At 35.9% G+C, this 16439-nt stretch overlaps 1 protein-coding gene across 1 annotated transcript; it reads right to left on the bottom strand.

The window, feature by feature from the left end:
- Nucleotides 1–7973: 7973 nt before the first annotated feature.
- On the bottom strand, nucleotides 7974–12252 carry LOC123545634 (carboxylesterase 5A-like). The gene is made up of 2 exons (XM_045331952.2): nucleotides 10486–12252; nucleotides 7974–8960 (listed from the first exon to the last, which is right to left on the bottom strand). Exons 1-2 carry the CDS (start codon nucleotides 11997–11999, stop codon nucleotides 8666–8668), a joined length of 1809 nt encoding a protein of 602 aa, XP_045187887.2. The 5' UTR covers nucleotides 12000–12252; the 3' UTR covers nucleotides 7974–8665.
- Nucleotides 12253–16439: the final 4187 nt, after the last annotated feature.

Raw genomic sequence — 16439 nt, 5'->3', positions numbered from 1 at the left:
GTTTAGCGATTTGATTTAATAAAAAGATTTAAAGCAATGACTTTCTTTAGAGTCGTGAAAAAATTAACGTTATGTATCTGACGTTGCGTACTTTATTATGGCCACGCACTGTACATTGAGAAGGATTTATTGCCAGGAATGTACACGAATACCTTGGTATTCCATATGCTCAGCCGCTAACTAGGAATCTGAGATTTCGCAAGCCAGAACCTTCGACGTTATTGCCTTCGCAATATTATGCACAGACTACGGTGTTCCGTTTGGTACGATGGTGAAAACGCGATGGTACGATGGCGAAACCGCGATGGTACGATGGTGATAACGCGATGGCACGATGGTGAAAACGCGATGGTACGATGGTGAAAATGCGATGGTACGATGATGAAAACGCGATGGCACGATGGTACGATGATGAAAACGCGATGGCACGATGGTACGATGATGAAAACGCGATATTACATCAACATTTCACCATCGTACCATCGCACCTTCGCGATTTCATCATCGTGTCATCGCGTTTTCACTATCGTACCATCGCTGTTTTATAATCGTGCCATATCGCCATCGCATTTTCACCATCGTACCATCGTGCATATCGCGGTTTAGTATTAAATAAAAAGTCAGGATTGTCCAAACGGAACACCGTAACAGACCCATCGCGCTATATGCCCACAGCTGCGGGAGTTCCGCAGAGCGAGAATTGTTTATTTCTCAACGTATATGTTTGTTCTAGAAACTAGACTCTAGCCTTTGTTCCTGTGTTTTAACGTTGTGACAAATGATATGATACATTTACTATAGGCCAAAGCAAAACATTGCAGTAAAGTTTCAAGTTCAAAGGACAGTTTTTTGACAATAATGAGTATTCTATATATAGTGAAATATATAATTATATGCCAACGCAAACATTTCAGTTTAATCATATCAACAACTGTTGCCGAGTAATTACTAGTAAAAAAACATAACAATATAGGTTGTTTACTGCTGTGAATATTATTAACGAGTCCATGCGCAATATGGGTTCAATATCATGCTAATGTTATTGTCATTTATGCGTAATGTGATAGTATAAGAAGTGTTTAAAGGTCCATAATGTGTTTTTTTTCTTAAAAACAGATACAAAAACTTTCACAATAGATTTAATGTGTAACTACATGGTTTGAAAAGCACTTCTAAAATGTATTTTATGTTCATAACGGAAATTTTAAACAAAGACATTATGAGCCTTTAATATCATGTGAAAGTAATACGACTATATGCTGAATGAGAACGCATTAGAATAGTTTAATATCATGCTTAAGTACATGTAATGTAATGTGATAACATGAGAAAAGTTTATTATCATGCTGCAGTAATACGATTCTGTATGTAATGTAACAACATTAGAAGAAGTGTTTAGAATATACTTAACCTTTGTACTTTTATATCATTTAACACGCTGTCATTTTAAAGAGAACTTCCATTAGTGTCAATGAAGCTTTAAATCCCTTCCATTGTTGTATGGTTACTAAACAGTGTACTCTCTTATTTCTCGCTTGATGAAAACAGTTCAGAATGCACAAATTTTAGAATTCTGTAGTTTATGTTTTTGAGAGAATTTCAATTATAAGTTAAATACCTGTCGTGTGTATTTTTCTCTTGTCATGAATAAGAAATAATCACATATATCATGATATCTTTGGCGGTACTTGAAATCTTGCAATATTTTTATCTTATTGTTTCTCTCTAAAACGAAAGCATATTGATGTGTCTCAGAAATTGTGTATTCAAATTCGTTGACGTGATTGAAACTTTCCATAACGTTTTTGTGTATAGAAAGAAAAGAGCTTTTTAAAGGGTCATAACTCCATTAGAGTTATAGATCTTCTTTAAATGAACAAAAAGCTTTATGGCCATTCTTTATGTTATATATATTATACCAGACTTATATAGCGCATTTGTCAAGACAAACACGTTCAAAGGCGATTTACATGCAAAGGCAGCCACCCGGGGTGCCAGATTAATCTGTTAGCAGAACAGATACTCAGCAATCTGACCGTGTAATTTAGCCTTACTGTAAGAATAGAATCTAGTTCTTTAACGTACCCGATGTGTAGTACCGAAACACGCGAAGCCGTCTTTCCACTGAAGAACCAGTACTAGCCTCTTCTAATTGTCCCTAGCCTTTTTTCAAAGGAAAAAGGGGGATGTAGAAATAGGCTGCGTTCTTCCGTCCTTCCATCCTTCCTTCCTCCCTTCCGTCCGTCATACTTTGTGTCCGGTCCATAACTTATCGAAAAGGGATTTTGAAATAACTTGGCATAAATGTTTTCCATAATGAGACGACGTGTAATGCGCACGACTCAGATCCCTAGCTTCAAGGTTAAGGTCACACTTAGAGGTCAAACGTTAACAGGTCCGGTCAATAACTGCCATTCATCAAGTGGGGTTTTGAAATTACTTGGCACAAATGTTTCCATAACGAGAGGACGTGTCATGCGCAAGACCCAGACGCCTAGATTTAAGGTCAAGGTCACACTTAGAGAACAAAGATTACCAGGGTCTGTTTCGTGTCCGGTCCATACTCTGTTATTCATCAAGGAATTTTAAAATTACTTGGCACAAATGTTTCCCATAATGATAGGACGTGTCATGTGCAAGACCCAGACACTTAGCTCTGAGGTCAACGTCACACTTAGAGGTTAAAGTTAACACTGTCTGTTTATTGTATGTCAATAACTCTGCCATTCATCAAGGGATTTTAAAATTAATTGGCAAAAATGTTCCCTATAATGAATTGATTTGCCATGCGCAAGAATCGGGTCCCTATGTCTAAGGTCAAGGCCATACTTAAAGATCAAAGATCAAATTCAAGAATGACTTTGTCAGGAGCATTTCTTCTTCATGCATGAAGGGATTTTGATGTTACTTGGCTACATGTTCACCACCACGAGGCACCATTGTGTTTAGAATTAATTCCCTTTGGTGTTACTATAAATAGCTTTTATTCAATTATTGAACTGTAACTTTTTTATTTCTGGCCGTAGAAAAGAATCGAGACCACTTTTCTGTGGTACAACATGCACGTTACAACCAATGTTTATGTGTATTTTGACCTATCTCTACCTGGTTAGGAGTTTTGTGTGGACTTGTATCATAGAGATATTTTTTTACGATTATCTTCCCTTTGTTGTAACTATAAATAACTTATATCATATTTTTTTTTATAACTGGCCAAAAATAATCCATATGCAAAGGTTTAACGTCGCACCGACACAATTGTAGGTCCTATAAATACAACTAGGTGCTAGTGTAAAGAAATTTGCTATGACGGGTGTATATTGTGGTACTGTTGTTTATTTTTCCTTACCAGTTTAAAAACAGAATCACATCAAGTCTTTAAAATACAGATATTAGCATTTGAAAGCATTCAACAATTATAGATTTCCAGACATTTTCAAACTTCATAAGGTCTTTATGGGTTATATAATATATAGTTATGACGTATGTACATTGTTAGTATGTTGCCCTATTTTTAGAATGCTGTATTGGCATGCAATATGTTTCGTGGAAAATGTCCCTAGGCGGGGGACGTTGGCAGGCGCGTAGCTGGGACATTTTACATAGTACGCAGAGGTAATATGGGGGTCGGGGTATCCTCCCCTTGATTATTTTTTTAATGTGAGAACGGCAAATGGTGTAAATTGTAGCGTATATTTGAAGCATAAATATTTCCAGAATAATTTATTCTTTGTCATTTCTTTTATATAAAATGTATTGTTTTACTAGATATTCGTGCAATATTGCACATGTAAACTGTTGTTCATGTAGGCCTACATGTGTGCAAATATTTATTTAAAACAGATGGTTCGTGGTAACACACTTCCAAAATATTATTATGACTGGATATATCATTCAAGGGATATGTTTGTAAGTATATATATACGATAGCTGTTAAGGTATAGGTCCATGTTTCGATGAAAAAAGTTCGAACGTCATCAAATCACAGAAAGAAAGCATTGTTTTACATGAAAATTTAACAGCGTATAAAACATGTATATTATTCTACAAAACCATTGTCAATTTACTGATATATGTATTGAATTCCGGAAAGGGACTGCATGAAGGGGCCACACTTCTGGACAGTTCAGCGCCTTTAAAAACTCACCATTTTTTTAAAAGCTGTTGCATGTCTTCGTTTTGATGCATTTTCAACATCGTGCGAGTGTTTAAACTTTACATAACTAGGTAAAACATCGTTTTTGACAATTGTTTACATTTATTTCTTTACAAATGGCATTCTTATTTCAAGGAGGACAACTAAATTAGAATATTTTCAGTATCCAACTCTATGGGACAGAACAGTAAAACATGTATTGGACAGATAAGATGTGTGTCAAGATGCTGTTCATTTACTAAAAAATCTGTTGTTTTGTGATATACTGCTAAACCTTAAAAGGAATTATGCCATAACTCAAGCTTTGCCATCGTGATTCCGCTCTTCACGTATCGCCTGTCCATGATGGAGAAGCGTGACACGCGAAATGACGACGGCGAAGCGCGAGATCATGATGGCAAAGTGCGAAATAAAGCAATGTTCGTGATCTCACGCTCTGCTTTCTCTATGAATATGAGAAGCGCGAGGCAGCGACGGCGAAATGGGAGATCGCAAAATTTTAGCAATTTCGTGCTTTGCCATTCGCGTATCACCTACGCATGTTAGCGAAGCGTGAAGAGCGAAATAACGGTGGCGAAGCGTGAGATCACGATGGCGAAGTGCGAAATTAAGAAAATTTCAAGATTTTGCGCTTGTGATCTCGTGCTTTGCCATCATGATTTCGTGTTTCGCCGTCGTGATCAAACGTTTCGCTTATCACCTGTGCATGATGGAGAAGCACAAAACGCAAAATTATGTTTGCGAAGCGCAAGACTGCAATGGCGAAGCGCGAAATTACGGAAAATTCACAATTTCGCGCTTCGCCATTGTGATCTCGTACCTCGCCATTGTGATTTCACGCTAGCAAAATTAATGTTTACAGTTAACTTCAAATATAACGAACACAGTTATAATGAATTTTCGGTAAATTTTTGGTTATTAGGAACAATTTAAAATGTCCCTTCAATGTAAAACAAAGTGGTTATAGCAAACATGATTATAGAAACTATCGGATGTAAGGAACATATTTCCATGTCCCAGTGTTAAAATAAACATTGAAATAACATATATTTGGCTATAGCCTAACAGTCCTTTTAAGAAGTTTTATACAAGGGTTGAACATTAGCATTGGGTAGATATTGTACTAACATACTGATTCATAAAACAAATATTAAAAACATAGCGTGATGGTTGATAGTTATATCTCAACGACATCTATCTAAAACCAAGTACATTGTATTACACTGAAATCTTGATCTGATAAATTTTAAGGTCTTCTGAAATATAATACATATAATTTAGTTACCTATAATGCTATTGAAAATTATGTAATCACCAATAATAAAGAAAGAAGATATTTATCTCACTGTGAACTGGATGTCACGAACTATTCTAACCTCGGATAACTTGTACCGGTGTCATACCCGGTCAATAATTGGGTATAATTATTTGATTTCTATTTAATTTTATTTCCTTCAATAATGTGACCATGGAATAATTGATAATTGTATACACTTAAGTACAGTTATAAGATATATCAGATATTCTATGGCGTCTGAAAATAACTTAAAGCCCTGTTCCGCGGCTATTCAAATTCTATTGTGTGTATGCAAGCCATGATTACAAAAGGTAACAGTTAACGGCAGCGCGCCGCACTTTAGCACGCAAAACTACAGATATTTTAATACATAGAATTTAATATATATAATAGACTCTTTTTTGACAGGCGTCACTGTTCATTCAGGATTTTCATGCTTTCTCAGTGACAATTTAAGGTTAAAAGGTAGGACTGGAGCAGGTTTTTAATAACCATTATGCGTGAAAATTACGTCTGCAGTATTATATAATATATCCTATTCAAAATTTCTTTTAGGCTTGAAAGCCACCAATTTGTTTTCAATTTTTGATATTGTGTTATAGTTCTATTATAGAAGTTTGCCTTTTTAAACCGTTAGCATAGACGGCGTACGATTGTAATATTTCACATGCTCAGGATTATTACAAAATAAGTAATCAAATACATGTAGTAGGATAGAGCGCTCTAGATAACGAAGTACTGTAAAAACACTGTACCTAAATTGTTAAACAGAATATGAAGTAAGCAATGACTGCGTATGAAGCAACTTCCGTTGCATGATATAGACTTCTTATTGCAACGAAAGAGATTAGCCAATTTAATTTTGTATACTTGCCAGATTTTCACTACGCAGTTGCGTATCTGCGTAAAGGCAGCTACGCGCCTGGTTGGTAACTCTCTTACGAACTCTTGTTAAGATTTTATAAGTGTCGGGACGACAACATTTTAGTTTTTAAAGTGATAATATCAAACAGACCCTATTTTCAAAGCGATAAATGTGGTGGTTAAACGACCAACCTTTAGAAATGGAAAAGCGCATCACACGAAACTTGCAACCTTAAAATAGATCTACTGCCATCACGGGGTATTATTTTTACCGGTCGATGTTCATACGCCTTGGTCCCCAACGAAATTTTACTAGAGGAAATCGCGCAATCTCAATAGTGCCTCCCCCGCTCCCCAACACACGCACACGCACATGCACACACACACACCTTCAAGTCCATTAGTGGGTCCATCAGTTACATGTGTAGCAAGCTTTTTCATGAAAAAAGGCAATATGCATCCGTCCGTCTAATTTTCATCTATCATGAAATATCTTGTAATTTAAAAGTGTCACTGATAGACTCACCGGTGGATTGAATGTTGGGATGTGGCTGAGGGGTTGGGGGTAAGAGTGGAAAATTTCTTCTGGTTACACTTCATTAGGGACTAACAAATACAGTATATTTTTAAAAATATTACAGACTTTTATTTCTAATTTAATTAATATTATAATGTCATTTCAGAAGGCGAAAAGACGACGTTTGACAGGACAAGCTTCCGCCTGCAGACATTCGGCGGGGCGACGTTTGGCGGGGCCTCGTTTATCGGCGCACTATGCTATTACGACGTTCGGCAGAGCGACATTTGGCGAAGCACCATAACAATGTTTGCCGTTGTGTCGCTGCGACAGAATAAAATAAACGAAATAAATAAAACGGCATGAATTAACCACCATTAAACCACATCACGCTAATGATTATAGAGGCGTCGTGTCTTGCTCGTTGCTCAATGTCATACATGTCCTGTCCTAGTACTGTAAAAGGAAGCATGCCGGATAAAACTTTAAAGCAGAGGTTAAACAGTTACTTTAAAGATGTAAATCATTTAGAATAATGTTTTAAATTTTTCTTGCATAATAGGAATATTAACTTTGACTTCTAAGTTTGATCTTGACCTTTGAAATACAGAACATTTTTCTCTATCATAAATTCTTTTTGTCAACGTTTGATGATACTAAAAAGGACAAAATGTAAATCCAGCATTTCATAAATAGTACAACTATCAACATATAGCCTATCTCATGACATGTCCTTTATAAAAATAATCTACTTGCCAGGGGTTATATATTCAACTATGGAATGAATAACTTAGCTGACGATGAGAAATTAAAATGATTTTTATATGTTTGTAAGTGGTCTTTAACATTAAACTTTTGAAAATAAATGTCACAAACATTTACCAAAGCAAAGTAATGCGTTACTTACGAGATTAAGACAACTGGCTAAAAAGTCATGGTCTAATATTTTTTATCTTGGCACAAACAATATTTAAATCGTACCACGACGATGAAATATTTTGTAACTTAGAGCTTTAGATCTGAAATGGTATTTTAACAAAATTAAAATGTTAACCCTTTTTATTCCGTAATTCAGATGTATTGGGGAATATATAAAATTCAAATGGGTTTGGAATATAGAAAACTAAGTACATTGAAAGTTATAGCAATGTATTAATCTTAGAGTATTGATTTATTACAAGCAGCTTATACGATGTACATGTAATATACAACTTCAATAACTAGAACGTTGTATAAAGAAATCAAATATTGACATAACCGGTACATGTTTTGCTAGCCGTTCATCCGAATACCCTCACATTCAGTAACGATATTGTTGTGTTTGAAGAGTGTTTTGTTTAAATAAAATGTGTGTTTGTTTTAGAAAATAGAACATTTCTCTTATATAAATTGAATTTTCTGTATGCCATTTTGGTTAGAAATATGTTCTCATCTTTTTTTGGTATTTTTCATGCAATAAATACCATTTATCAAACAAATCACAGTGTTAATAGATTTTAACAAACCGAGCCTTACGACAGGAGCTTGGTGATCGCTTTTTGTCCGTGTCCAGAAAGGTCATAAATGCAAGTTAAGCTTAAATCAAAACATTCCAGTATCAATGCCATACGCATTTTGCTCCATAAGAAGTACACACACGAATTTTTTCAACGTTTAAATTGCATATCACTTAATGTTACATTTTGAAATTTGCATTGCATTTCATGTCGGTAAGGCACACAAAATCTTGAAGTTTGTTACAATGAAAGAATAAAACACAAAAAAAAATCATGCTGCTCCAAGGCCTAGTAAAATAAACTGATAATCATTTTCTTTATCCCTTTGGTCAAAACTAAAAGAAGGAAACAAAAGTTAGAATCACCGCCGTTATGAATGAAACTGAACCATAAACAGGAACATTAGGAGCAGAACTTGTGAAAGTTCCGTCCCCACAACCTCCCTTGCCGTCCCCTTGTACAGCTTCGACAAGATCCGGAAATATTTCCAGCCAGAAGTTTGCCTCTTCCGCATAGAAATGTTGTTTGGCAGATTCATCAGACATGGATTTGTCCAGCACCAGATAATCTCCGTTGTCTATGCTGTATTCAGGCCAGGATGGTGTAACAGACTCTGGTGAGTTTGGATCACTGTAATAACAAAAGAAAAAAAAAAGATTTTTTTTTTATATTCGTAAATACAAACATTATAAATTGTAGATTACATCTACTGGTTATACATATTTGCCATAGTCTAAGAACAATACGGTGTTGAAATGTCAGGGTTTCAGGGAAAATCAAGTATCAAATGATATAATTATATTCATTTTACGATCTCGCGCAGTTTTCAAAGGTCACAAAGGACACATTAAAACTTACTTATAAAACAATCGAGTACCATTTACAAGAAAGCAGATGTGTGGATTTTGATTCAGTTTGATATCAGAGAATGTTTATATGCTCTTGTTAAATATTGTGCGACATCGACGTTATTTGAGCCGCGCCATGAGAAAATCAACAGTCTGGTCAGGATTCATGCTATTCGCTTTCAAAGCCTGTTGCAATTAGAGAAACCGTTAGCGAACAGCATGGATCCTGACCAGACTGCGCGGATGCGCAGGCTGGTCTGGATCCATGCTGGACGCAAATACACTATGTTGGTTTTCTCATGGTGCGGCTCATTTTTGTTTTTGTTATATCATTTTCCTGAATTGTAATGTTTTCGGTTCATTTATAAATTCTACACATTTATGTGTGTTTTTGACTGTTAAAAGTGAAACAGAAATAAAATTATATTATGTCCCATAACCTTTCAATAAAAAGAGTCACGCCCGGTAATCTCCAAAATCATAACCTTTCGGTTAAGTATGGAAATGCTTCTGTTCTGACTAGCGGTTATGGCGGTTTTAATGTAAAAACAGAGACACAGGTAAGGAATTTTTTCGTGTTTTTTACTAATATTACTACAAATGAAAAATCAGCAAATGCTTTTCGATGCACGATTGAACAACGATTACATACATACAAGATTTTTTAGCTGATCAAAGAAACACAAACGTTTCAATTTTTACGAGTGAAATGCCGCAGTTTATTAGATGTTATGATTCGGTTTTACGAAGAATCATAGCAATCTTTGAATAATCATAACATCATCAACCGAACCGTAATATTTAGCATTTCCGTCGTAAACAACTCTCTCAGAAGTTTTTTTGTAGGGATAAATTGAAACGTTCCTGTATCTTTGATCAACTGACGCCGACTATTTGCCGCAAGAAAACGTGTGTTCGAAAACAACAATAGAACGCGGTATGGGTGGCACAGAACCGCTGAAATGTCATCATGTGTACTTCTAAAGATGACAGGAGGCAAATAGTTTGTCGCTGCACACAATATCTTGCATATATGTAATTGTTCAATCGTGCATCAAACAGCATTCGCTAATTTTTCGTTTGTAAGAATACTAGAAAGAAAATGTCAGAATTCCTTACCTATGTCTCAGCTTTTACATAAAAACCGCTATAATCTGAAGTCTGAACAGAAGCATTTCCATACATAACCGAAAGGTTATGATTCAGGAGATAACTGGACGTAAGAATGAAAAGACCCTATGCATATAGTGGATGACTTCGTTGAATGGTTACAAGAACAAGCTGACGAAAATGTATTTGTTTAGTACCCAGATTTGATGAAGTTTGTCCAGTACGTTATCATTTTTATGATAAGGTCTGTTTCCCAGGCATTCCCGTCACCGACACCGAGGTTGGGTGACCCAAAAATAAACCCAATCTCATCGGCATGATTTGACCCAGGTATCCAGGTTGGAGTAGGTAACAGTCTGACAGATGGTTTTGGCGCGAAGTGATACATGAAGTTTCTGGAAGCAGACGATATCTTATGAAGGCGAGCCATTTCTACAGCCGGTACACCAAAACTAGCATCCCCTAGCAATTTGGTGATCTGTAACCGAATGGAGTGAAAGTCATCAGGATTCGACCAATTTGTGTAATGAGCTTCTACGAGGTTCATAATTTCGTCTGCAAACCCTGTTCGATAGAGCATATTCATCGCGGCAGGCAAGTACTGTCTCTTCATTTCTTGGCGTGTGGGCTGCATATTTTCTATTTTGGTGGGATCCATAATAAAGGGCAAAAACAAAGCGCCTTCAAAGGCATTGAAACCGCTCAAAATATCAACTGAGCGGAAAAATTCAATTTCATCTAAACTGCGAATTTCTGACATCTTTGCAATGTACCGAGGATTTACTTTGATGAAATCGTTATCCAGTACTGGACTATAAGATACATTGGATAAAAGTGAGTATACTGCTGTTAAATATTCATCAACACTTTTCTCTCTTAAACAGCGCATTAAGTCAACCATTGAGTCGGTTTCACATCCTAAGCTGCCAGCTAAGGTTATAGTATCTTTCAATCCGTCTCTCTCGAAATCCAAAACGGGCATGGACATGCTTCCACTTTGTGCAATAGCTCTTTGGAAAAGTCCTCGATTACCTGGAGTAATTGCCTGTGTCATTACGCTCATAGCACCGGCAGATTCACCAGCAATTGTTACTCGTTGGTTATCTCCACCGAAGTCCCCAATGTTATCATGGACCCATTGTAAAGCCGAATGTTGGTCCCAGAGACCAAAGTTTCCACGAGCATTTTCATCACCAGTATTGAGGAACCCAAATACATTAAGCCTGTAGTTAATCGTGACTACAATTATATTTCCTGCAATAGATAAAGTAGAACAATCGTAGAAGTTCGAAGCTCCTTCTACAAACCCACCACCATATATCCATACCATTACTGCATGACCGGTGGGCTTATCAGCTGGTCGGTCTGGTACATATACATTAAGAAACAAACAATCTTCACTCTGCTCGGCTTCAACATCCACTGGAGTCATCGTTATCTGCGGACATATTGCGCCATGACTCTGCGCATAAAATGGCGAAGGCAATGACGTCATAGGTTCTGGTTTGCGAAATCTCAGTTCTCCAACTGGTGGTTTGGCAAAGGGAATGCCGAGGTACTCGTGTACATTTTGGTAGGGTAATCCTTCGATAGGCACACTTTTAATTTTCCCAACAATTTCTCCCAATTTACTAGATATCCTTGGATCCTGGGAATTCGCGAATAATACTGCGGTGAAAAATAACACCGTGTAAAAGTATAAATGGTCCATTTTTTCAAGTCAATTCAGGCCGCTGGCGCTGTGCGGAATGACCTTTAAATTAAGTATTAAATTGATCCTTAAATCGTATGTGTGTGCGGGTTTAAAACGACAAATACTTCTATTGAATTTTTAGTGTCAATAAGTGAACCGAAAAGACAGTGTAGACACTCCAATAACTAAACAATTTAGCGACGAATCGCTGTCAGTTTGTTTTCAAGGACAAAAATAGGTAGAAAGTAAGCGGCCGTAAGCGTTTATTAACGCCTCCGTAAATACATCAACAATATAAATATCATAACTATTCAATCAGTAATATCTAAATACTAGTAGAGCTCTATGTTTTATATGTGAATCAAGTGCAACTTAAGGCATTTTATTTTATATCAAATCTTTATAGTGACTAGCAAAAAAGAGACTTTTTTTTTAAATTTAGTTTGGATCCTTTACACCTTTTAATATGCTATCTAAAACACATTGATCAATTTTAACTCATTTCATCCAAGGGTTCAGAGTGAACCGTTGGTATTGGTAGAATGTCGGGCGTCCATCGTAGGTCAGTAAATTGTTCAGATAGAACCGATTGACTGCATTTAAGGGCGACCAAAGCAGATGGAAATTTCCTGTCTTGAGGGTAACTGTTTAGGCAGGAGCCTAGTTTCCGTGTAAACAGTTACCCGAGAGCCGGATATTCCTATCTGCACCTACAGCCAGTGATAGAATCTTTTTCTTGCATACCACATTCAACAAATAATAGTAAAAAATAAATTCAATTCTAACACGATACGTTAAACAAAGAAGGCTGAAAACAATGAATTATTATTCAACAATTCACTGTTCTGACGTCACAATTATTACGTCATAGCGTCAAACGGCATAGCGGCGCGCTGGAAAAGAATCCGATTGAAAACGGGCAAATATTTAATAAATGCTGTCAAAGATGTAGACATTAAAGTCCTTGATAACGTGTTAGAATCGAAATAATATATCTCATTTTAATAGTGATTTGCTCTTGAATAAAATCATTGTTTGTCGTTCAGATGCGTATTATTATATCACTCGGGCTGCGCCCTCGTGATATAATTCCTTCGCATCTGAACTCCCAAACAATGATTTATTCAGCGAAAAATCACTAAATGAGATATATTATTTCTTAAACAAATGATTTTCTTATAACACTTTTTTCCTTATAATATTAATAAAGCGCAGGAACTATACGTTCGTAAACAGGAAGTACGTTACGACTTTCAAGTGACAAAGACGAAAACAACGTAATAGTTCTGGTTTTGTTTTATCATCTGCAATGAACGTTATGTTATTTCCGTAAAATTACGTTTTTTTGAATCGAAATATGTTATAAGGAACAAAGAGGAACTATCAAGGTATTAGATTTTTATCCCGTTTTACGTAAAGTATTAGCCTATTATTACTACACAAATCTTCTGTACATATGTAGCTCGTTATACGTCATTTACAGCACGAGTTTTCCAGCACCGGTGAAATCACCAGAAATACAAGTCTGGTATGCAAGAATATAAGATTCTTTCACTAGTTGTAGGTGCAAATGGAAATATCTGGCTCGAGGGTAACTGTTTAGGCGGTAACGAGGCTCCTGCCGAGTTACCGCGTAAACAGTTTCCCGAGAGCCAGATATTCCTATCTGCATCTACAGTCAGTGGTCGAATCTTTTTCTTGCATACCATATTCAAGAAATTCTTGTAAAAATAAAATCAATCGAACGACTTTCTTTTTAGAACTATTTCTTATTGTAGCGTATTTAAACAAAGCGCGGGAAACCAACGTCCGTGAACAGGAAAGACGTCATGACGTTTCAAAGATAAATGACAAAGCTTAGTTCAGGTTTTGTTTTATCAGCTGCAGGGTAACGTTATGATTTTTTGATAAAATAACGTTTTTTGAATCCAGAAATATACAGGAACAAAGAGGAACTGTCAAGGTATTGGAATTTTTCCGTTTTATGAAATAAAATATAAATTACTACATAAATCTTCTACATAATTTAGTTCGTAATACGTCATTTACAGCACGATCGTCCTCTTACACCCCGGGGTGTAAGATGGATTTTTCCAGCTCCGGTAAAATACCGGAAATCCCCGTCTGGTATGCAAGAATACCCTTGCATGGACCGTTTTCAATTTACAATGTCATGGATATCTTTAAAGACAGTCTGATTTAGAAAATCTCCCCGTGCATTCCAACTTCTTCTTTTTTTTTTTTTTTCCCCTAAGGAGACTGCACATATTAAAGCACTTACAGGCCAAGATCACATTACTTGTCAGTATTAAAACTGTAGGTAGTACTCAAAACTAAATGCCTCTGTATAATATATATTTTCTGTTGAAATAATTAGAAAATCAGCTGTTAAATTTGGAAAAGAAAACATACTATTTCAGTATATAATAATAGCTGTAGCATTTTGAAATTTATAAGTTTCTAAGTGCTTTCCTTTTATATGAAAATACGCTTAAGATTTCAGTTGGCGCACAATAAAAACTGCGTGTAAAATCGATGTTTTAATAAAAAATAAAGCATTACTAAAAAACTTCATTATTTTACTATTAAATGCTTCCTTTGGTTAATAAAGCTACGGAAAAGTAATATATTAGAACAGTAACAGTCTGAAAAGTTCTGCAAAAGTCACTTGGAGCTACAAAGTTCAATAATTCTGTTCATACCTTGACAACTTTTAGACAAACGTTTTTTTACGTCGCCGGTTAGAAATTCTACTGTGTACATTTAAGCTAATGTGTTTAACTATACTAAGATCTGATGTCCTTAAAAGATCTATACAAACGTACTTTGAATAGATTTTGAATTAAAATACTCTTATAGAGATCCTAGGGATAAATGTTAAACTGTTCCATTTAATCTAAATGTCTTACAAACACTCGTGAAAGCAAAGAACTATAAAATTTTAACCAATATATGAGCCGCACCATGAGAAAACCAATAATGCTTTTGCGAACAGCATGGATCCAGACCAGCTTGCGCATCCGCTTTCAAAGCATATTGCAATGCATTAGAGAAACTGTTAGCGAACAGCATGGATCCAGACCAGCTTGCGCATCCGCTTTCAAAGCATATTGCAACGCATTAGAAAAACTATTAGCGAACAGCATGGATCCAGACCAGCTTGCGCATCCGCTTTCAAAGCATATTGCAATGCATTAGAGAAACTGTTAGCGAACAGCATGAATCCAGACCAGCTTGCGCATCCGCTTTCAAAGCATATTGCAATGCATTAGAGAAACTGTTAGCGAACAGCATGGATACTGACCAGACTGCGCGGATGCGCAGGCTGGTCTGGATCCATGCTGATCGCAAATACGCCGTGTTAGTTTTCTCATGGTGCGGCTCATATTCAAAGTTACAAGTGGAAAAGTTTGTTTCATTGCAGTGCAACTATCTTCTTTCAGCGATATCATATGATATCGTGTAATTGTATTTCCTTTCTTTTCTCTTCTTCTTTCTTTCTATTTTTTTTCTCTTTTTGTTTTGTTTGTTACATAACTGGTTCTGATTTTAATTTATATTTTGATGTCATACATACTGTAAAACTTTATTTCGACCAATAACTGTTTCGCCAATTACATGATATAAAACCGTTTTTTCGATACTTTGACATATGCTATGCATTAATTATTTTTTTTTTTATTAAATTCTTATAACTTTAACTCTCCCAACATCAGAAGTACTTCTGGTATGTACATTTCTTGTCTTTGATTGTACGAGAAGTACCGAAGGGTGATTAAACGTGCGGTCCATATAGACAGACGGACATGCGCACATACATAAACATTTATTTCCTTCAATACGTAACATTAAACAACAGACAGACTTGGTGCAGAAATTGAAAAATAGGAGGAAGAACAAATATTTTTTTCATATTAAGCATTAATAGCAACCCGAGTTACTTAGTGCTGACATAGGCAAACAATTGTAAGAATGTTTGTACAGTTGTAAGAATGTTTATGCTCTGGTATTTATAATCTGAACTTCTGTCTATGCATATTCACATATTCAATTGTAATATAATGTACGCTCCGTAATATTTAATATTTTATACATTGTAATGTTATCATAGAATGCTGACTTGCTGAAGATTGGTAGTTTACTGGTTTTGCTCAAGAGTATTCTCGTGCCGGAATTGATGAGTAGTAACTAGGGTCTTCCTATTTTATTGAAACCTGAAAGTCATTACATGAACTTAAGTGTGCCGGTGTGGGTCAAATAACGATAAACAATCTTTTTTAAAAAGTGATAAATTTGCAATCGAGGCAGTCATATCTCCAATATAGCTTTTGTTATGAATGAGGAATAAACAAGTAATCATTGAAGTTTTCACTCAATCACTGTACCTCTGTTAAAAAAGGGAATTAATCCTAAAGATACTCGAGATACGCTTATGGTTTTGCGTTGCATCTTGTCGCT

Source organism: Mercenaria mercenaria, chromosome 1 (genome assembly GCF_021730395.1).
Source record: "Mercenaria mercenaria strain notata chromosome 1, MADL_Memer_1, whole genome shotgun sequence".
Lineage (NCBI taxonomy): Eukaryota > Metazoa > Mollusca > Bivalvia > Venerida > Veneridae > Mercenaria > Mercenaria mercenaria.
This window is presented reverse-complemented; position numbering and strand designations above follow the sequence as displayed.

Excerpts from the sequence above, each read along its gene's own strand:
- LOC123545634 (XM_045331952.2), bottom strand. The coding sequence starts at position 11,999 with ATGGACCATTTATACTTTTACACGGTGTTATTTTTCACCGCAGTATTA. Across the intron at positions 8,961-10,485 it reads ACAAACTTCATCAAATCTGG|TGATCCAAACTCACCAGAGT; the intron begins GTACTAAACAAA and ends TTGTTATTACAG.